The following is a 23011-nucleotide window of genomic DNA, read 5'->3' on the forward strand; positions in this document are numbered from 1 at the left end:
GGACGGTCATGAAATTTTTTTCTTAGGAGCTGGAGCTGCCGAAGGAATATACATCGACTTACCTCCTGTGGCATTGGAAATCAGAGTATCCAATTCTTGACCGAAGAGAATCTCACCATTAAACGGAATAGCTTCCACAGCTTTCTTAGATTATACATCTGCCTGCCATTGCCTAAGCCATAGTGCACGGCGAGCTGAAATCGACAAAGCAGAAATTCTGGATCCAACAGTTCCTGCGTCCTTGGCCGCCTCACCCAAATATACAGCAGATTATCTATGTCCAGCCAAAGTAACCAACTGTACAGAGGATAGACCAGATTGAAGACCTGCTACCAATTGTTCCACCCAGGCCTCTATTGCCTTGTTAACCCAAAGACCTACCAGTGTAGGATGAAGAAGTACACCAGCTGCAGAATATATAGACTTTAAAGTATTTTCCAATCTGCGATCTGCCTGCTCCTTTAAGGAGGTAGCACTAGCTACCGGCAGAATGGTCTTCTTTGATAATCTAGATAAGGAGGGATCCACAAAAGGAGGGTTTTCCCACTTAGATCTATTTTCCTCTGGAAAGGGTAAGAAAGCAACAGCCGGCGGTTAATCTGAAATTTCCTTATCCAGGTGCTTCCATGCTAGAGCAAAATGATTGCTTTCAGTACGTTGGGTAAACTTTGCTGAACATTTCTTGCAGGCATAAAGCTTTTGTGAAGTCTTATTAGACTGATTACTCCTGCTGGTCATACTGTAAATGTCAGTCACAGACACAGTAAAAGAAAAGAAGGGCTTTGTAGAGGGGAGGAGCCAGTCACAGTTTAAAAGGATTTAAAGTGCCGGCTCCACTTAGCCACCATCTACACCCCACCGTGAAGACCTTCCAGTGTCCCGGAGTGGATGAAGGAGAAATAGGCATTGACACACAAGGATAGATGCTACCTATTGCATAATGGTCCACCGGATTGCTAGGTTCTTAATGGATTGTATAATATGATCATCCAGCAATGTTGAAAGACAAAATATGTGAGGTTATGTGGACTGTACAGAGAGGATGTAATTAGATAGGGAAGTATTGAGCATATCAGAGTACCAAAAGTATCAAGGCAGTTACTACAAGGAAACGCAAACCCTGTAGTTCAAACCAGATCAGCTTCCTATTACCTGTATTTATTTCCAACATCTACCTTTTACACTTACAACATATCACTTGCTTCAAAAATTGTACATTTTAGACTGTGTGTTCATAATAGCTATCTTCACTTAATTTTACTGGCTATCACATCACCTCCCCTCTACACTAGCCCCTACCATAACCACTTTTTCTCTAGTTTTCCTTATTTTCCTTCATTAGTAGCCTTTGTGGTCTGCCTCCTCTTCACTCCTACTATTCTCATATTTCATTCATGTCATTTTCTTTCCCATGCCTATTCATATTTTCCAATCTTTTATTGATATTTCTTATTAACATTCTCCAACAACCCAAACCATACACCTAAACAACCCAACTCCTCAGCATTACCACCACGTGGATCCCAGTCTCCAGTACAACACCATTTCAAACATCAGGTTACAGGATATTAAGGGACTACAAATGGAGTTCTAAAGCAGCGAAAAGAGAAGTACTGTTCTGTATTATAACTATGGGTTAAGAGCAGAGTTCTTTTGCCGATTGTAAATGACTCTGCCCTTCCACAAATCAAATTAGGACCATGAAAATGTGACCCTTTAGGCACCTTTAATCCAGTTTCCCTAATGTTGCTCAATAAAACAACAATTCTAATCTGATGATTGTATCAGTGTATCTACTGCCTACTATGCAAAAAGCACCCCCACTGTACCTAATACGTACTATCATGCAAGAAAAAGTGCCTCATTGCAAACACTGCTATTTATTACTACGAAGCAATGCACTTTGGCTGAACTTGAACCATGCCAGTGCAAACTGAGGTGTCTAAGATTTTTAAAAAGCTTTTGTCTATCATAACTGAGGCCCAATGTCTATTCACACTGGGAAGAGTGTAGATGTATTGAAACATTGGGCGGGATGTAATGAAGTCCAAGTTTGGCGGCCGTTTGGGATGCCGGCTGAACTCGGACCTTTTTTTTTTTTTTAAAGGGGCAATCATTTCCAAGGCATGGTTTAGCCTTCTAAAAAAATAAATAAATAAATAAGATTTTACTCACCGGTAAATCTATTTCTCGTAGTCCGTAGTGGATGCTGGGACTCCGTAAGGACCATGGGGAATAGCGGCTCCGCAGGAGACTGGGCACAACTAAAGAAAGCTTTAGGACTACCTGGTGTGCACTGGCTCCTCCCACTATGACCCTCCTCCAGACCTCAGTTAGGATACTGTGCCCGGAAGAGCTGACACAATAAGGAAGGATTTTGAATCCCGGGTAAGACTCATACCAGCCACACCAATCACACCGTATAACTCGTGATACTATACCCAGTTAACAGTATGAAATATAACTGAGCCTCTCAACAGATGGCTCAACAATAAACCTTTAGTTAGGCAATAACTATATAAAAGTATTGCAGACAATCCGCACTTGGGATGGGCGCCCAGCATCCACTACGGACTACGAGAAATAGATTTACCGGTGAGTAAAATCTTATTTTCTCTGACGTCCTAAGTGGATGCTGGGACTCCGTAAGGACCATGGGGATTATACCAAAGCTCCCAAACGGGCGGGAGAGTGCGGATGACTCTGCAGCACCGAATGAGCAAACTCTAGGTCCTCCTCAGCCAGGGTATCAAACTTGTAGACTCTTGCAAAAGTGTTTGAACTCGACCAAGTAACAGCTCGGCAAAATTGTAAAGCCGAGACCCTTCGGGCAGCCGCCCAAGAAGAGCCCCTTTCCTCGTGGAATGGGCTTTTACAGATTTAGGGTGCGGCAGTCCAGCCGCAGAATGTGCAAGTTGAATCGTGCTACAGATCCAGCGAGCAATAGTCTGCTTTGAAGCAGGAGCACCCAGCTTGTTGGGTGCATATAGGATAAATAGCGAGTCAGTTTTCCTGACTCCAGCCGTCCTGGAAACATATTTTTCAGGGCCCTGACTACGTCCAGTAACTTGGAATCCTCCAAGTCCCAAGTAGCCGCAGGCACCACAATAGGTTGGTTCACACGAAACACTGATACCACCTTAGGAAGGAATTGGGAACGAGTCCTCAATTCCGCCCTATCCATATAAAAAAATCAGATAAGGGCTTTTGCATGATAAAGCCGCCAATTCTGATACACGCCTGGCCGACGCCAAGGCCAACAGCATGACCACTTTCCACGTGAGGTATTTTAGCTCCACGGATTTAAGTGGCTCAACCCAATGCGACTTCAGGAAATCCAACACCACGTTGAGATCCCACGCTGCCACTGGAGGCACAAACGGGGGCTGACTATGCAGCACTCCCTTAACAAAAGTCTGAACTTCAGGCAGTGAAGCCAGTTCTATTTTGGAAGAAAATCGATAGAGCCGAAATCTGGACCTTAATGGAACCCAATTTTAGGCCCATAGTCACCCCTGACTGTAGGAAGTGCAGAAATCGACCTAGCTGAAATTCCTCCGTTGGGGCCTTCCTGGCCTCACAGCACGCAACATATTTCCGCCATATGCGGTGATAATAGTTTGCGCTCACTTCTTTCCTAGCTTTAATTAGCGTAGGGATAACTTCCTCCGGAATGCCCTTTTCCTTCAGGATCCGGCGTTCAACCACCATGCCACCAAACGCAGCCGCGGTACGTCTTGGAACAGACAGGCCCCCTGCTGCCACAGGTCCTGTCTGAGCGGCAGAGGCCATGGGTCCTCTGAGATCATTTCTTGGAGTTCTGGGTACCAAGCTCTTCTTGGCCAATCCGGAACAATGAGTATAGTTCTTACTCCTCTCCTTCTTATTATTCTCATTACCCTGGGTATGAGAGGCAGAGAAGGGAACACATACACCGACTGGTACACCCACGGTGTTACCAGAGCGTCCACAGCTATCGCCTGAGGGTCCCTTGACCTGGCGCAATATCTTTTTAGCTTTTTGTTGAGGCGGGACGCCATCATGTCCACCTGTGGCCTTTCCCAACGGTGTACAATCATTTGGAAGACTTCTGGATGAAGTCCCCAGTCTCCCGGGTGGAGGTCGTGTCTGCTGAGAAAGTCTGCTTCCCAGTTGTCCACTCCGGGAATTAACACTGCTGACGGTGCTAACACATGATTTTCCGCCCATCGGAGAATCCTTGTGGCTTCTGCCAGCGCCATCCTGCTTCTTGTGCCGCCCTGTCGGTTTACATGAGCGACCGCCGTGATGTTGTCTGACTGGATCAGCACCGGCCGGTGTTGAAGCAGGGGTCTAGCCTGACTTAGGGCATTGTAAATGGCCCTTAGTTCCAGAATATTTATGTGTAGGGAAGTCTCCTGACTTGTCCATAGTCCTTGGAAGTTTCTTCCCTGTGTGACTGCCCCCCAGCCTCGAAGGCTGGCATCCGTGGTCACCAGGACCCAGTCCTGTATGCCGAATCTGCGGCCCTCTAGAAGATGAGCACTCTGCAGCCACCACAACAGCGACACCCTGGCCCTTGGAGACAGGGTTATCCGCCTATGCATCTGAAGATGCGACCCGGACCACTTGTCCAACAGATCCCACTGGAAGATCCTTGCATGGAACCTGCCGAATGGAATTTCTTCGTAAGAAGCTACCATCTTTCCCAGGGCTCGCGTGCATTGATGCACCGACACCTGTATTTGTATTAGGAGGTCTCTGTCTAGAGACGACAACTCCTTGGACTTCTCCTCCGGGAGAAACCCTTTTTTCTTGTTCTGTGTCCAGAACCATACCCAGGAACAGTAGACGCGTCGTAGGAACCAGCTGCGGCTTTGGAATATTCAGAATCCAGCCGTGCTGTTGTAGCACTTCCCGAGATAGTGCTACTCCGACGAACAACTGCTCCCTGGACCTCGCCTTTATAAGGAGATCGTCCAAGTACGGGATAATTATTTCGGCCATTACCTTGGTAAATACCCTCGGTGCCGGGGACAGACCAACGGCAACGTCTGGAATTGGTAATGACAAACCTGTACCACAATTTTGATGTACTCCTGGTGAGGAGGGTAAATAGGGACATGCAGGTAAGCATCCTTGATGTCCAGTGATACCATGAAATTCTCCAGGCTTGCAATAATCGCCCTGAGCGATTCCATTTTGAACTTGAACCTTCGTCTATAAGTGTTCAAGGATTTCAATTTTAGAATGGGTCTCACCGAACAGTCTGGTTTCGGTACCACAAACATTGTGGAATAGTAACCCCGGCCTTGTTGAAGGAGGGGTACCTTGATTTCACCTGCTGGAAGTACAGCTTGTGAATTGCCGCCAGTACTACCTCCCTTTCTCCGAGGGCAGCAGGCAAGGCTGATGTGAGGTAACGGCGAGGGGGAGTCGCCTCGAACTCCAGCTTGTATCCCTGTGATACTACTTGCAGAACCTAGGGATCCACCTGTGGGCAAGCCCACTGGTCCCTGAAGTTCCCGAGACGCGCCCCCACCGCACCTGTCTCCACCTGTGGAGCCCCAGCGTCATGCGGTGGACTCAGAGGAAGCGGGGGAAGATTTTTGATCCTGGGAACTGGCTGTCTGGTGCAGCTTTTTCCTTCTTCCCTTGACTCTGTGCAGAAAGGAAGCACCTTTGACCCGCTTGCTTTTCTGAAGCCGAAAGGACTGTACCTGAAAATATGGTGCTTTCTTAGGCTGTGAGGAAACCTGAGGTAAAAAAAATTTCTTCCCAGCTGTTGCTGTGGATACGAGGTCCCAGAGACCATCCCCAAACAATTCCTCACCCTTATAAGGCAGAATCTCCATGTGCCTTTTAAAGTCAGCATCACCTGTCCACTGCCGGGTCTCTAATACCCTCATGGCAGAATGGACATTGCCTTAATTCTGGATGCCAGCCGGCAAATATCCCTCTGTGCATCCCTCATATATAAGACGACGTCTTTAATATGCTCTATGTTAGCAAAATATTATCTCTGTCTAGGGTATTAATATTGACAGGGTATCAGACCACGCTGCAGCAGCACTATTCATGCTGAGGCAATTGCAGGTCTCAGTATAGTACCTGAGTGTGTATATACAGACTTCAGGATAGCCTCCTGCTTTTTATCAGCAGGCTCCTTCAAAGTGGCCGTATCCTAAGACGGCAGTGCCACCTTTTTTGACAAACGTGTGAGCGCCTATCCACCCTAGGGGATATCACCCAACGTGACTTATCCTCTGGCGGGAAAGGGTACGCCATCAGTAACTTTTTAGAAATTACCAGTTTCTTATCGGGGGAACCCACGCTTCTTTACACACTTCATTCACTCATCTGATTGGGGAACAAAACACTGGCTGCTTTTTCTCCCCAAACATAAAACCCCTTTTATGTGGTAGTTGGGTTCATGTCAGAAATGTGTAACACATTTTTCATTGCCGAGATCATGCAACGGATGTTCCTAGTGGATTGTGTATATGTCTCAATCTAGTCGACACTGGAGTCAAACTCCGTGTCGACATCTGTGGCTGCCATCTGAGGTAACGGGCGTTTTTTGAGCTCCTGATGGCCTTTGAGACGCGGGCTGAGAAGCCGGCTGTCCCACAGCTGTTACGTCATCCAGCCTTTTATGTAAGGAGTTGACATTGTCGGTTAATACCTTCCACCTATCCATCCACTCTGATGTCGGCCCCACAGGGGGCGACATCCCATTTATCGGCCTCTGCTCCGCCTCCACGTAACCTTCCACATCCAACATGTCGACACAGCCGTACCGACACACCGCACACACACAGGGAATGCTCTGACTGAGGACAGGACCCCACAAAGTCCTTTGGGGAGACAGAGAGAGAGTATGCAAGCACACACCAGAGCGCTATATAATGCAGGGATTAACACTATAACTGAGTGATTTTTCCCCCAATAGCTGCTTGTATACACATATTGCGCCTAAATTTAGTGCCCCCCCTCTCTTTTTAACCCTTTGAGCCTGAAAACTACAGGGGAGAGCCTGGGGAGCTGTCTTCCAGCTGCACTGTGAAGAAAAAATGGCGCCAGTGTGCTGAGGGAGTTAGCCCCGCCCCTTTTTCGTCGGACTTTTCTCCCGCTTTTTTCAGGAATTCTGGCAGGGGTAATTTATCACATATATAGCCCTGGGACTATATATTGTGATGATTTGCCAGCCAAGGTGTTTATATTGCTGCTCAGGGCGCCCCCCCCCCAGCGCCCTGCACCCATCAGTGACCGGAGTGTGAGGTGTGCATGAGGAGCAATGGCGCACAGCTGCAGTGCTGTGCGCTACCTTGTTGAAGACCGAGGTCTTCTGCCGCCGATTTTCCGGACCACTTCTTGCTTCTGGCTCTGTAAGGGGGGCGGCGGTGCGGCTCCGGGACCGAACGATCGAGGTCGGGTCCTGTGTTCGATCCCTCTGGAGCTAATGGTGACCAGTAGCCTAAGAAGCCCAAACTATCTCCAGTCAGGTAGGTTCGCTTCTTCTCCCCTTAGTCCCTTGCTGCAGTGAGTCTGTTGCCAGCAGATCTCACTGTAAAATAAAAAACCTAAAATATACTTTCTTTCTAGGAGCTCAGGAGAGCCCCTAGTGTGCATCCAGCTCAGCCACGCACAAGATTCTAACGGAGGTCTGGAGGAGGGTCATAGTGGGAGGAGCCAGTGCACACCAGGTAGTCCTAAAGCTTTCTTTAGTTGTGCCTAGTCTCCTGCGGAGCCGCTATTCCCCATGGTCCTTACGGAGTCCCAGCATCCACTTAGGACGTCAGAGAAATGGGAGTTAAAACACTCTGATCTAAAATAAAACTAATTACAAAGCAGAATTGAATAACGGCAGGAGTTAATTCCCAGCGCTATTCAACTGTCAGCAAATTGAATCGACCCCTATGTGTTTTGAATTCATGAGCTTTACATTGAGAGCATGAAGTTGTATTTACTGTAGTTATACTTGAAATAAAACCATGCACATAGCAAACACATTGCATATATACTCTTTATAGCAAGCTTAGCAATGTCTGCAGGTATGCAGAAGATGGACAGAAGCCAGCAGTTGCTACTATAAATACAGACAGAGAGCACGTGCTTGTTCACTTTCATTTTTGACATCAGTATGCCTCAGCCCCAGCTCTGAGTTAGAACACTCATGCTTTAATGTATGCATATTTGTATGTACAACACAACGCTGTGGAACAGTTATGTGTACAGGGACAATTGTCCACACAAACATAATGTAGTTCAGAAACATTCTGCAATATAGCCGCCTTCATAAATGTGAGGAATAAACACAGTGCTATATATTTACAGACTTGCAGTCTGAGCAGGTACTGTGTTATGAAGAAAATCTCATTACGAATATTTGTTAATCATATGTAAGAAATGGGATTACGAGCATGTAATGAGGGAATGCAGTATTACTGCAATATTCTAATAAGTGGAGGCATACTTTACAAAGGTCATTCCCAACTCTTTCCATAGTCATATATAGCTGTCCAATGATAGGGACCTCAACAGCTAGTGATAAGCCCTGCCTGCGCTGCACTAACTTCCCTGCCTGCATTTTAAATGTGGCACTTTTCAGAGTCAAACAGCTTGGATGTCACAGCAATGGGGAATGATAAGAGACAGGGACCCTGGCATAGTACTTCACAGTTTTGCTAGATAGTAGAATGTTTTCTATGATGTTAAAATGTTAATTGCGACTTAACATATCATTTCGTTTGCTTTAAGCAATCCTTGATTACAAGCATGTCAAAAATGTAACATGCAGCTTCCCACTCTACACTAAATTAAGTAGCACCCTGCAGGCAGTCTGTACATTCATAACCTTTTATTCAGACAGGCCCATGACCCTGGTTACATTAAATAATGCATTGCATGGTTTAACCAAATAAAAACAAAGTTCACCTATCCTCTTCAGTACAGAGTGCAGTGATTCCTCAGCCTCTGTGTGCTATTACAGTAACAGAAAGATTATACAATGCTTTCTCCATCTGTCTTTCTGAAAAACCTTTAACTTCACAGCACAGAGGCTACCATACGTAAACTTCAAATGCGGCTTTACCTATTTATCATATGTGTATGAGAATGATCATCTGTATTTTGGAACCAATTTAGAATTTGATGCATTCTTACAAAAATGTAAATATTTGGTTGCAAAATTGCAGTCTCAAAGTACATACAGCTCACAATGCAGCAATTTGCATACCGAACCGATTTACCAATATTTATAATCATACTTACATTCGGCTATTTTCTATGTTTTCTGAAATTGGATCTCCTGGTGATCTGTAAAACACAAAGATTTGTGCTTTTATACACATACATAACGAATACAAAATAGTAAAAACACAACAAAAAAAGCTGAAGACCACTTGTGCACTACCTACACCAACTTTTAAAAAGCAAAAGTGGTTTCTTTCTAAGATTACTAGCCTGATGCATCAATACTCCTATATAGGTAACAAGTAGAAAGATTTCTCAAAACCCTTGCTGATATTACTATGCTATTCAAATATTAATCTAATATTTCCTTAGAATTGCTCTTGTCTATTTTCTTATCAGCAGGACAGAAATCACCTCCAACTTGCACTTCAATGGAGCAGTGCAATTATAGGTGAAATTATAGATGCAATCCCAGTACCTGAACACAAAAATGATATACAGTATGTACCTAAAACCAAGGAAAATATACCTGTCCGTTTATTAAATATATGAAAGGCATCTTGATCAACAGATTGCTTACACCTGTCAAGAACCTACAATTTCCCACCAAAAAATAAATTAAGTACCGGTAATTTAAAAAAAATGCTAATTGATGTCAAACAAAGAACCGGCACTGGAATATATTGCATTATAAGGAATCTGTTTATATCAGAGAAACTCATCAAGGTCTACATTGTCAGCGATTCACCCTTCCCATGCGTGCGGCTCCTCTGCAATGAAAGGCTCCATTCTCCCTACTCGCTCTGATGCTGGGGCGAGGGGAACAGAACTCCCAGCTGGCATACAAAGCCTTGCAGCTCCGGGACTGGTTGCCACTGGCCATGACTCGTGGGTGCCGGTGGGAGGTGCAGACACTGGTGCAACATGGGTGGACGGAGGCGGAATGCTGGGGATATAGTTCCAGGCCATGATAACCCCTGCCAATGTGGCCGGAAAAGGTACCCTTTTTTCACATTTATTGTAGTTGAGACAGATTAATGTGAACATGCCATAATCCATGTAGCTATTACACAGGGGACATTATGTAAGGTTATTTGTACTTCGGTTAAAAGTTATGTAGGTGGTTCTGGTATGGACCCAGGGTTAATTAACAAGCCAGCCAATCTCCAGGGACTGGGTCATAACATCACTATTGGGAAGGGGGCAGGGAGGCATTCATAAGGTATTTTTGTTCTACATCAGACTTGGGGGATCAATGCTGAGTTAAAGCCTGGAACTGCATTTTCCTTTCCTTTTTATTTTGAAAATTGCAACATGTCTATGTAATCTGCAACCCTTTATTTATATTATTTCTGTAACTAAGCATTGTACTTCCTTAAATAAAACGTTCCTTTAATCATCTTTTTATATATGCTCCAGAACAGTCCAAGATGTTATCAGATCGCCACAGTTACGTTTTAACTATTATTGACTGCTAGAAGCTGGGGGAGACCAACTAACTGTACGGTCATTTGTGAAGCTGTGCTTGCGCAATCTGAGTGATAGGGGACCAGTGGCTCTTTTGTATTTTCCACACGTTGTGGCAGTAGAAAGGTGTATGGTATACAGAACAGTAATTGTATATTAGACTCTGCTCTAACTAAATCATGATGTTGGTATCTGTGCAATCAAAGTCCTAAAACTAGTGTAATACGAGTCAGGGTGATAGTTACTGGCTCTGATCAGTAAGTGTTAAATCAGGGATACCTACAGGGGCTTCTGACCCAAGCATAAAATTAAAACCACCCAATATTGTGTCAGTCCTCTCCCCTTGCCACCACAACAGTTGTCCTGTGGTATCTAGCACGGAGACGTTAGCAGTAGATCCTATACATTGTTTGTTGCAAGGTGGTGCTTCCATGGCTCAGACCTAAGTTTTCAAGCACAGCCTACTGATCCTCGATCGGATTGAGATCTACAGAATTTGGAGGCCTATTCAACACTATGAACTCTGTCGGGTTTTTCAAACTTTTCCTGAGCAATTTTTGCAGTATGGCAGGGAACAGTATCCTGCTGAAGAGGCCACAGCCACTAGAGGATACCATTGCCATGAAGGGTGTACTTTGCAACATTGTTTAGGTAGGTGGTGTGTCAAAGTAACATCCACACGAATGCCAGGACCTAAGCCGAGAGCAACACACTTCAAACGCCAGCTTGCCTTCTTCCCATAATGCATCCTGTTGCCATCTCTTCCCAAGGTAAACATTGCAATGTAATTCATCATACAAAGCCACCTTCTCCCATTGCTCCATGGTCCCGTCCTGACTGTCACATACCCATTGTAGGTGCATTTGGCAGTGCTATATGCACTCTGACCAGTCTGCAGCTATGCACTGTATGTTTCGACACCTTTCCATCACAGCCAGCACTACTTTTTCAACAATTCGTCCTAGAGCAGCTAGCTATAGGGAGGAATTCAACTGACGGCAAGGGGGGAAAGTTGGTGTGGTGTTTAAATGCCAGCAGCCCTACTCATTACCTTCGCCCGGCCGATTCACTCCCGTCCTCCCAAAAAATGCTTGTACCCTATGGGGTACCAAACACTTTCGAGTTAAATCCCACCACCATACTTTACAGCAGGTGTAACAGGAATTCAGCCAGATCAGAAACTCTCTGGCAAATGAATCCTCCCCATAGTGTTAAATGGTAAATATTCAAAAAATTAACAAAATTTATAGAGTGCTATCAACTGATTTAAGTCTGTTAGGCAACATTTATTGATGCTAAATTAGGGTACAAAGTTTTGTGAACTAATCTTTAAGAGGCTGTGGCTGGTAAACACCTTGCCAACATGGGTATGTTGAGACTGGATAAAAGTTGCAGATCTGAAGTCTATATAGTACACTATCCAGAACATTGTGATGTGTGTATATCAACTTGACCTGCTTGATGAATGTGTGTCTTCTGAATAACTAAGAACATTTGTATGTTGTATTTCTAGTACCCTCATTTTAATGGACCTAATACAGTATGTATAGCATTACTGCCTCACAGCACTGAGGTCATGGGTTTGATTCCCGCCATGGCCCTAACTGTGTGGAGTTTGTATATTCTCCCCGTACTTGCATGGGTTTCCTCTGGGTACTTTAGTTTCCTCCCACAATCCAAAAATATACTGGTAGGTTAATTGGTTCCAAACATAACTAACCCAAGCGTGAATGTGTGTGCATGTACATATGGTAGGGAATATAGATTGTAAACTCTACTGGGACAGGGACTGATGTGAATGGCCAAAATATCTGTAAAGTGATGCGGAATATGTGCGCACTATATAAATGGTAATAAATAATAAACATCTTGAACTGTCATGCACCAGGAACTGGCAGACAAGATGAACAACTTTTACTGCAGATTTGAGAAGGAGGCCCCCTGTCCCAGTCCTACTCCTGTCACGGGCGAAGCTGACCACCCACTCCCCTATCCCGGTCTCCACTCTCAGTTACTGCGAGTGGATCAGAAAGAGGTAGAAGGAATGATCAGAGGGGTCAAATCTAGGAAAGCCACAGGCCTGGACGGACTATCGCCATCTGCCCTAATGAACTGTGCTGTTCAGCTCGCCCCCATCTTCTCCAAGATCTTCAACACCTCACTGGAGACGTGCAAGGTTCCCTCCTGCTTTAAATGTTCAACAATCGTCCCGGTTCCAAAGAGCACAGCTGCAAAAGACCTAAACGACTACAGGCCGATCGCACTAACATCTGTGGCAATGAAAGTGTTTGAACGGCTGGTGCTGAACCACCTGAGAGAAGAGACTAACACCCACCTAGACCCCTTGAAGCTTGCATACAGAGTGAACAGGAGTGTCGAGGACGCAGTTACTCACTACATACAACAGCACCTAGACCGACCGGGCTATTATGCGAGGGTCCTATTTGTCGACTTCAGTTCAGCATTCAAACACAATCGTCCCCAGTATCCTACAAGCCAAATGCCTCTTCTTAGGGGTCCCAGAATCAACATGCTTCTGGATCGTCGACTTCCTGACAGCATGGAAACCGGTGGTGAAAGCCGGGTCATTCACGTCTAGTGGGCACATGACCAGCACGGGTGCCCCTCAAGGATGTGTCCTCCCCCCCCTGCTCTTCTCTCTATATACCAACGACTGCACCTCAGCCGAGCAATCAGTAAAAATTAAATTTGCAGACGACACCAGTGTCATCGGCTTGATCAAGGGCGAAGACGAATCTGCATACAGACGCGAAGTGGAATGGCTAACGCAGTCGTGCAGCAGGAACAACCTTGACCTAAATCCCTTCAAAACAGTTGAGATGGTGGTGGACGGAAACCCAATGCCATGCAACCACTCGTAATAGCCAACAGCATGGTTTCGTGGGTCGACTCCTTCAAATTCCTAGGGTCAAAAATTTCCTGTGACATCAAATGTGGACCCAACATAAGCACTGTCGTAAAGAAGGCCCAGCAGCGGATGTTCTCTCTCAGACAACTCAGGAAATTCAACATCCTGTAGAAGTTGCTGCTCATCTTCTACACAGCGATCATAGAATTGATCCTATGTTCCTCGATCAGAGTCTGGTATGGAGCTGACAATGCGAGTGACAGACGGAGGCTGCAAAGGGTGGTGAGGACAGCTGAAAAGATTGTTGGGGCTGACTTCCCTCCCGTCCAGGAATTATACCAGTCAAGGGTCAGGAAGCGAGCGGAGAAAATCGTGGCAGACATGCAGCACCCAGGTCACAAACTGTTTGAACCGCTTCCATCAGGCAGACGCTACAGGTCCATTCCCGCGAAGTCGACCAGATCCATTAAAAGCTTCTTACCACTAGCTGAACAATATACAAAAAGTCTAACATATATGTCAAGTCTATCGTACAGTTGCAATGTGCAGTATGAACTCATATGTGTAATGTTTGTAATGTATGCTACGTTTTTCCCCCTTCTTATGCTATGTATTGCCCCTTCATGTTGCTGATTGGCAATGCACTGTACCACAAAAAATTCCTAGTGAACGCGAGTACACCTGGCCAATAAAGCTGATTCTGAACGCTTGCATCTACTTGTATCCTGTGACTACCAGTTAAATGTAAAACACTTAACCGTTCTCAACAGTCCTGTGTCTCAAACACAGCATCTCCAAGCTCAAGCAATCTGCGCACTACTGGTCGATAATGGGAAGTGAAGGATTAGTCAAAACAAAACCAGGAAGTGTTGTAGAGTCATAACACATACACAGAAGTCAGTGATTGTGGGTGCCAATGTAGCAGTGCAGTGGACGCAGTTCCTGGTGCTGCTGTAGGAGCTTGAAGTGGTTCCCGATGTCAGTGTAAAAGCCTGGTGATAGCATTGTTACCCACTCATGACACAGTTGGAGGGGTCAGTAACAGATGGTTACTGAAGGCAAGAGAGAATCTGTATACCCTAAGGAGAGGCAAGGTAAGCTCACTTCCCCGCAATCTTTATCAGCCAGTAGAATATCCGGTCACATTTATTTCAAAAATCTAATCTTTAATTTAAAAAAAACCTGATTACAATTTGTATTACAATTTATATATAGACAATTATTCATTGTAAAATGTGAATGTTGCATCTGTCATAGTTCACCTTGCCACTTTCCAGGAAGAACAGGACATTGCATTATCCACTATTATTAATGCCAATTTATAGAATTTACCATAGAAATCTGGTGGTAAACCTCTCAAGACACTAGTAGAATTTATACTGTCCTAGCAGCTTGTGATGACCTGATGCAATGTCATACTCATTCAGGAATACTTAGGAAAACTGCACTAAAAATGGTAAAGTGACTCCTCCCACTTTGGCGCTAATCCAATGCTACACTTTTTGCAGGAACTTCTATTTTCTCAATAAAATGTAATGTACCGGCTTGATGTGAATAAAATATAAATTTAATACTACACAATGATTAAAAGTGAGACAAAAACAGAACCCAACATGGGAAACAGAGTCCTACCAAGATGATAATCGGAGCCGCAGGTGTTATGAATGCAAGGTATTTCCCGGGAACAATACCCTGCATGTGGCTCCGTCAGGCGTGTTCCCCAGTGGTCCCTTTCACAGTCAAGGATGTCCAGAAGCACAGGAAAGTACTGGAAAGCAGGTGCCGACGCGTTTCGGGACATCAAAGTCCCTTTTTCAAGGCTTAGGAAAACTATTCTACAATTGCGTAGAAAATGGTCATCTAGAAGATATTACATACTGCATGTCAGTGCTTCTCAAACTTTCTTTATTATAGCACACTACAGCATCAGTATTCTTTTTTTCAAGGCATCCTAGGATAAAAGTTTTTTTATTGATAAATTTGGAAAATAATATTAAGCAAAATGTGCCTACCTGTCATCCCTAGGTTCAGTTTTGTGGTGGTGTACAGTTGTGTCCAAGTTTTATGATTGGCAGCGACTAGCACTGATTTTGCTAATCACTTTGACCATAAATAATTTAATTTGGTCTTCAACCACCAACCCGAGGAACCCCTGCAAGAGCGGCACCCCAGGGTACCTAGGGACACAGTTTGGGAACCACAGACATATTTGCAAGATCACAGAATTTCCATCTACTGTAAGTGCAAAATTCCAAAGAAGCTAATGGGGTACACCATGGTTCACATATTCACCTGTATAAATCAAGTGTAACAAACAAATCTGACAATTCGATGTGATTCATGGGTGACCAGATTTTCCATCAGCTTTTCAGAGTGATGCTAGCTACACACTGATTATTGGGCTGACCAGCACTGGAAGCCAACAGTTGTTCACAAGCAAGTCAGATTGTCCCTCAACATCAGAAGTGCTGAAACGCAGATATTGTGCAGCAATTGTATTATGTACATTACAGACCTCGTCTGGCAAACTGCATGTAAAATACATAATATCAAATGTATCATTCTTATAGGAACAATAATCATGCAGTGCAGTGATTCCCAAACAGTGTCATGGCACATTGGGGCTCTTGCAGGGGTGCCCTGGGTTGGTGGTCCAGGACCAATTCAAATTATTTCTGGTCAATTTAATAGACAAAACCAGTGCTTGTGACTTCCAATCATAAAATATGTGGACAAACAGAACCAAATTCTGTCCCTCACAATATAAATGAACCTAATGATGACATATACACACACAAGTGACTTAATTTAATGTTTCTGAATTTTATAATAAGAAACTTTTTGGCCTAGTGGTGCCATGAAAAAAGATTGCGATACTGTAGGGCGCTGTGAATATTTGTTTAGGCACAGGACTGGGACAGGCACAATACTGCTGCACTTGTTATTTTAATGTGCCCTATGAGAGAGAAAACCTGGTCATGTTTCAGTGGATTCAAGAACAGACAGCAACGTGTGGTGTGCAACACTGAATCCTAAAAATGGCTTTTGCTGGTTAATGAAAGTAAGCAGGTATCATACAGATTTTTCCAGCAGAGGAAGGAGAAAGACCATGTGATGCAGATGTTGGGCTATATTTACGAAGTGGCGGCTTTTGCAAGCTGCCAGTTCTTGGCGGGATGGAGCTGAAAATTAAAAAAGGGGCACTTACATTCAAGGGGTCATTCCGAGTTGATCGCTCGCTGCCTATTTTCGCAGCGCAGCGATCAGGGCAAAAAACAGCATTTCTGCATATGCCCCGCAATGCGCACACGCGACGTACGGGTACAACGAACGATGTGATTTTGCACAGGCTCTAGCGAAGAATTAAGTCGCACTGACGGCCGCAGAGTGATTGACATGAAGTGGGCGTTTCTGGGTGTCAACTGACCGTTTTCAGGGAGAGTTTGGAAAAACGCAGGTGTGGCTGGGTGGGGGTGTGACGTCAAATCCGGACACGAATAGGCTGAAGTGATCACAAGCGCTAAGTTCTGAGCTACTCTGAAACTGCACAAACTGTTTTTGCAGAGCGCGGCTGCACAAGCGTTCGCACTTCTGCTATGCTAAAATACACTCCCCAGTGGGCGGCGGCATAGCGTTTTCACGGCTGCTAAAAATTGCTAGCGAGCAATCAACTCGGAATGACCCCCTCAGTGTAAAGCATGCTGAGCTATACACCGAATGGGAGTACCGCCTAAAGTTTCCAGCTCCAACCCTGCCTGTGCTTACCTCTGATCTCAAGTTTACTACTGGCATTGTGTCCTAAATGTGCTATTATCCACCTGCGTTATGTTCAAGAGGTGGTCATGTGATGCAAAAGTTGGCTGCTATGGGGAAAGCAATAAGAGATCAAGTTCAATCTTATTCTATTTTATGACCCATTAAATATCACCCACTGCCACATTTTTAAAAACAGTGTGGGCTGTGAATTAAGCTTGGCAAGATATAAGGTAAAGAACAAGCAATTGGAGCTGATGAAGCATAATTTGAGAAAACAACAATTGGACACAAGGCAGGAAATTGATGGGGGGGGCACAAGTAGAGGCTTGGAGGGTCGCAGGCAGGTATAAGACCACCTGCTGCCCATAAGCGCACCACAATCTGCAGAAGCAAATATATCAAATGTTATTAATTTCCATTAACTTTCAATTATTTTGCATCTGCTTTTTAAGTGCTTAGTTATTCTAAAACCTAGACGGAAATATTTAGTATTCTGAACAACTTGTACCAATGGATGTTAAAGATACTGGATAAACCATTATAAAGGCCCATACACACTTGACGATGCACACGTCGTTAACGACTTCCCTTGAACTTCCCTTGAACAGCAGAGCAAACGACATGAGCATACACACTACCAACGACCATTCATCGTTGAAGCATCCAAGCTGAACAGTTTATTAAAATAATGAGCTGGGAACAGGGCTGGTGAACAGTGGCTTGGTCGTTGGTCGTTCACACCATACACATTCAACGACATGTCTGGTCGGTAACGACCATAGTGGAAATTGAGCATACATGCTCCACAGATAAGCGAGGGTCGTTAACGTCCCGCGGGGCCGCGCATCTGTGGTCGTCGGATGCATACACACTTGACGATATAATGAGCGACGTCGTTGATGAGGGCTGAAATGAACTACGTCGCTCATTTTATCGTCAAGTGTGTATGGGCCTTAAGACATCTGTATTTACTGAAGGTCGCCCTGTTTTGCCAATCAAATACTTAGTTTACTCATATGCTTTAAGAGAGTATAGACTGACATTACAATGTGCACAATTCTTAAGTACGGTTTCATTTATCTTGGGACTTGCCCAGTGCTGAAAAAGGCAGCGTGAATTTCCTGTAGTCCCTTTGGTCACTGAAATTAGTCTGTACTATATCAGGAGTCCCTTGCTTGTGACAAACTGCAAACTTGCATTCTTCCCTAGTAAACAGATACAGATGTTACATAGCGCTCACTTCAGACTTGCTACTAAATCCAAAGTGACGGCTGATGCTTGCTGTCAAGCCACACTAGCACAGGTCACCACAGGATGCCGCAGAACTGGTTCTAGAAAGAAAATCAATATTCATAATTCATTTAAAAAACAGGAAATGCTTGCACATTTTTATGGTAAAAAAACTTTACATATACTGAAGTCTCTTTAAAAAAAACACAAAAACAACTTTTATTACTTTTATCAGTAAAGAATACCTTGTCATAGCAATTCAGACAGATTTTTGCTGAATCGGGATATACAAATATTAGCATAATTAAAAAAAAAAAAAAAAGGATTTATTACTAAGGAGGGGTTTGTCATCGGCTTTAACCAATGGATTTAAAACGGCAATAGTAATATATGCTAAACAAGCTTGATTTCGTATTACTACTCCTGTTTTAAATCCACTGTTCATAGTCGGTGATGCTTGGGGGCTTTGACAAACCCAGTAGGCACACTTCTCCAATTGTATCCATTGCACACTGCAGATCTATGATTCAGGTTGCACTAACTGTTGATGTGATCGAAATCACAGAACTAGTGCGATAACAGCGTTGCATGCGGCACTTAAGGCAGAATATTCAGTTTACAGTGCTTAGTACCCGCGCATTAGCCGTGGTAAACTGCAGCTCACTACTTAAGTGGGTTTACAAAGCATGGGATAAAGGATAGCTCCAGGCACTAATTCCAGGATTTTAAACCATCGCTGAATTGAATTCCACCCCATAGGAGTATAATATGTGGTTGGCAGACAGGACGTTTCAAGCGACAGATTTCAAAAACAGTGTCAACAGGGTACTTGGCCACTGGGGAGAGCAACATTTTGGACATGTCACTAAAGTTGATGCATAGGTATTCTGCATAATGTAATCAATGTTACATTCACAGTATGCCGTACAACAGTGCCCCTAAGTCACAGTATGCCACACTGTAGGGCATAATTTGCCATAAAAAATAAATAAAAAATGGTTTGAGAAGATCCCTTTAGCCACTCCTTATAAGTTTTTTCCCCTTTAATTTGAGGGTGTTTGTCATGTTAGCCTTAGGCACATAAAAACCAAATATTAAGAAAATATCTGCTAGCAAAAAAAAAAACTGGGTAAACGTATATTTAATGTTATATTAAGAATATCATAACATAAGGTTTTAAGAGTTAGTCACAGATTTTGCTATGGTAGCAAAATCTGCATCCACTAAAATCACATGCCGGGGGCCCGCCCAACACAGGGCAAGGGCGTCCAGCATGTGTGGAATTGCAAAAACTCAAATAGAGGTTGATGACGGCCTACGCAGCATGGCTGTGTAGGCAGGCGCACCGCCGCCATGTTTACGATAGCAGGAAACGCAGGCAGCGTCATCGGCCAGTCCCGAAAACTGCCATGACATGCCTTTGTTTCCTGGTGCCCCCCCTTCCCCTACGCTGCCCTCGGACGCCCGCTGCATGTCATGATGCAAACGCATCATTCCGGGGTGCAATTGTATCATGATTGTTTGCGCAATATAGCTGCTGTACGTGCACAAACACCCACAAAGTGTCCGTTTGCGCAATAGCAGCAGCTGCTATTACCTATAAGGCCCAGAGCCCAGTTTGCATTCATTACTGTGCTCAAACTGATGATGCCCTACTTACTATGGGCGGTATTCAATTATCGCGCCCAATCTCCCGTCCAAAGTGACGGGAGATCATGGGGGCAATATTCTATTGTATTTGTTTTCCGTACTAATCACACCCATAGAGGTGGGGGTTAAGCCGCGTAAAGAAGCTAAACCGGACCAAAGTGCTGGGCGTGATTGTGAAACCAAACGAGTCACTTTTCCTGGGGGTAGTGAGCCGAAATGCAGGCATCAGCAGCCATCGTGCCTGAACAGAGCTACAATTGAATAGCTCTGTTTGGCGCCATCTAGTGGCTACCGGCGTGATAACAATTGAATCTTCACAGCTAATTTGCTGCCTCACTACCTCCTCAGTAGACTACAGGCAGCTTATCTTTCCACTGCATGCCTATGTGTAGTAGAAGCTGCGAGTCTGCATCGGGCCGCTGGTGATACTGAGTGGGAGTCCCGAGTCCTATCTCCTATTCTATAAATGGTGTGCATCTCCTGGGGAATGGACTGTGGCCGGTGTCCAGCATTTTACTCTTCCCATCTCCTGATGCTCCCAGACTCAGTCACTGACTATGTGCTGTGCTCTGGAAAAGTGCAGCACACAAGTCAGCCCTCACAAAACAGGCAGGGTGCAGTTATGCCAAAAGAGCCTAGCATGAACACTGCAAAATAAATATTTTAACAAGTCATATTAATAGATGTTGTGTATGTTTAACATTATGGCATAAAAATGCCACCACTTGCCCCACCATGGTTAGCAGACTTCCAACTCCCCTCACTGTGCCATTTCCAGATTGTTAGCTTTAACTCCCAGTATTCCACCCGTAACCTTCGGATGATGTCTCTGTTTGAACACATCTGTGTATACTCGGTGGGTGGGAAAGGAAACATCTCCGCTCTATATAACACCATTCTGGGAAGCAGATTTATGAACTCCTATTGATGAGGGATGAGCCATCATTAGGAAAAGCAAATTGCCAAAGCTTCCATCACTTGGGTAATTGTATTACCCTGCGATATGGGGAAGCAGTATCAGTGCACGTTATGTGCGCTGATAAAGCTTCTCCACCATGCAAGACACTGGCGGTGGGGGCACAGTGACAGGGGCGCTATGCACCCTTGTCCATATCAGCACTGCTATCTAATAGATAGCAGGTCGATATGTGCATGCAATGTATGAGCTGACCGTTCCGATACCCGCAGCTGTCAATTTCGAAAGCTGCAGGTGGCGATGCCCATAGACCATAGCAGTGACAGAGCTGTCCCTGGCTGTGGCGCGTGCCGGCTCTGAAGTGTGCACGGGATCTCGTGTGAGTAGCTTCGGCAGACATGCTGTTAGTACATCTTGCCGATGTCCCTTCTCGATAGTTAAGCGAAGCAGGACGTATTATCCATGCTGCTATAATACATTTACCCCAGTGTGACTATAAGAGAATCATGCTACACGGTCTATGCGAGATGGTACAATGTGCTGTCACAATTCCATCACCACCAAGCCCCTGCTGGAGACAATGTGGTGAGAAGGATACATTCCTCCATGCTTGGTGGTCTTGCCCAACATCCTGCTGGGATAAGCACGGGTCACAGGCTCGTCTCTGCATCGCTTTTGAGTGCCCCATTCTCATCTGCTCAGGACAGCTTCACAGGCCATATTTGTAATGCCACAAAATCTTTACGGACATCTGGAGTTTACAGAATGACACTGTGACTACCTTTCACAAACTATGGTCCCCGTGGCATCAATCCTTTTCCCTTATACCCCCCCTTGTTAGTTGGAAATGGTACCTCGAGTATGTTTCCCTTGCTTTACTCAAGTTTAGGTCCCCTTTATGTTTATTCCTTATGTCCAATTAGCCCGTGTTATAGCAAGGACTTTTAGTATTATGCATATGTTGTTTGGGCTTTAATGGTATGCATGTATATTATTTTATAGGTTTCTATGTACCCTGCTTGTAATGTTTTCTTGCTATGTTACTGTATATGCCCAGCTTATTATGTACCCTTATTAGACTGAAAATATCAATAAAAGCTATTTATTTATTTTTAATACCAGTTCTCCCAACATAGACAGACCTGTGCAAGCATCCACCTCACAGTGGGGCAGATGTATTAACCTGGAGAAGGCATAAGGAAATGATAAACCAGTGATAAGTGCAAGGTGATAAAAACAAAAGCCAACCAGGTACAATGTGTACATTAACAGTTAGGAGCCGATTGGCTGGTGTGCTTATCACTGGTCTATCACTTCCTTATGCCGTCTCCAGCCTTAATACATCTGCCCCGGTGGGCTGCTGCTTATTGCTGTTGGTGAACCCTGGGTTCTTCCCTTAAAACTCAACCTATGGTTGCATACTTAAACGTAATTCTTATTCTCAAATGTTTACAATGTACGTCACATCATGTAACCCAATACCTACAGTACTAACCTTAATGAAAGAAGTTAATAGGTAGTGAACTCCAGGAATCCCATTTCCTGCTTTGAACATTCTAATGATCCGATTGCCAATGAGTTGTCAAACCATTGCGTAATGCAGAGTTGGACATAGCATAGACTGGGTGCATATGGCCCCATATAGTTTGCATAAAAAGAATAGGATTTTAATTACCTACCGGTAAATACTTTTCTCGTAGTCCGTAGAGGATACTGGGGTCCATTTAGTACCATGGGGTATAAACGGGTCCACTAGGAGCCTTGGGCACTTTAAGAAATCAATACTGTGTGCTGGCTCCTCCCTCTATGCCCCTCCTACCAGACTCAGTCTAAAAACTGTGCCCGAGGAGACAGACATACCTTGAGAGAAGGATTTAAAGGACAGTGGTGAGATTCGAACCAGCACACACAAACAAGAGGAAAGCCATGCTAACCAAACTGGACCAGGG

At 44.6% G+C, this 23011-nt stretch overlaps 1 protein-coding gene across 7 annotated transcripts in view; it reads right to left on the reverse strand.

Moving 5' to 3' along the window:
- The window catches only part of UBE3A (ubiquitin protein ligase E3A), a 114348-nt gene that overhangs the window by 81596 nt on the left and 9741 nt on the right, over positions 1-23011 (reverse strand). For 3 of the 7 annotated variants that reach the window (XM_063953336.1, XM_063953333.1, XM_063953332.1), the window contains exons 1-2: positions 15143-15293; positions 9253-9297 (exon numbers count right to left, since the gene is read on the reverse strand). Coding sequence is in view for 5 of the 7 variants with exons in the window: in XM_063953333.1 (XP_063809403.1) it covers positions 9253-9254 (2 nt within the window). In the remaining 2 variants the exon portion in view is untranslated. Of the gene's footprint in view, positions 1-9252; positions 9298-15142; positions 15295-23011 lie in introns of those variants that run through there. The other 4 variants (XM_063953334.1, XM_063953331.1, XM_063953337.1 and 1 more) reach the window with 2 other exon arrangements.

Source organism: Pseudophryne corroboree, chromosome 2 (assembly GCF_028390025.1).
Source record: "Pseudophryne corroboree isolate aPseCor3 chromosome 2, aPseCor3.hap2, whole genome shotgun sequence".
NCBI lineage: Eukaryota > Metazoa > Chordata > Amphibia > Anura > Myobatrachidae > Pseudophryne > Pseudophryne corroboree.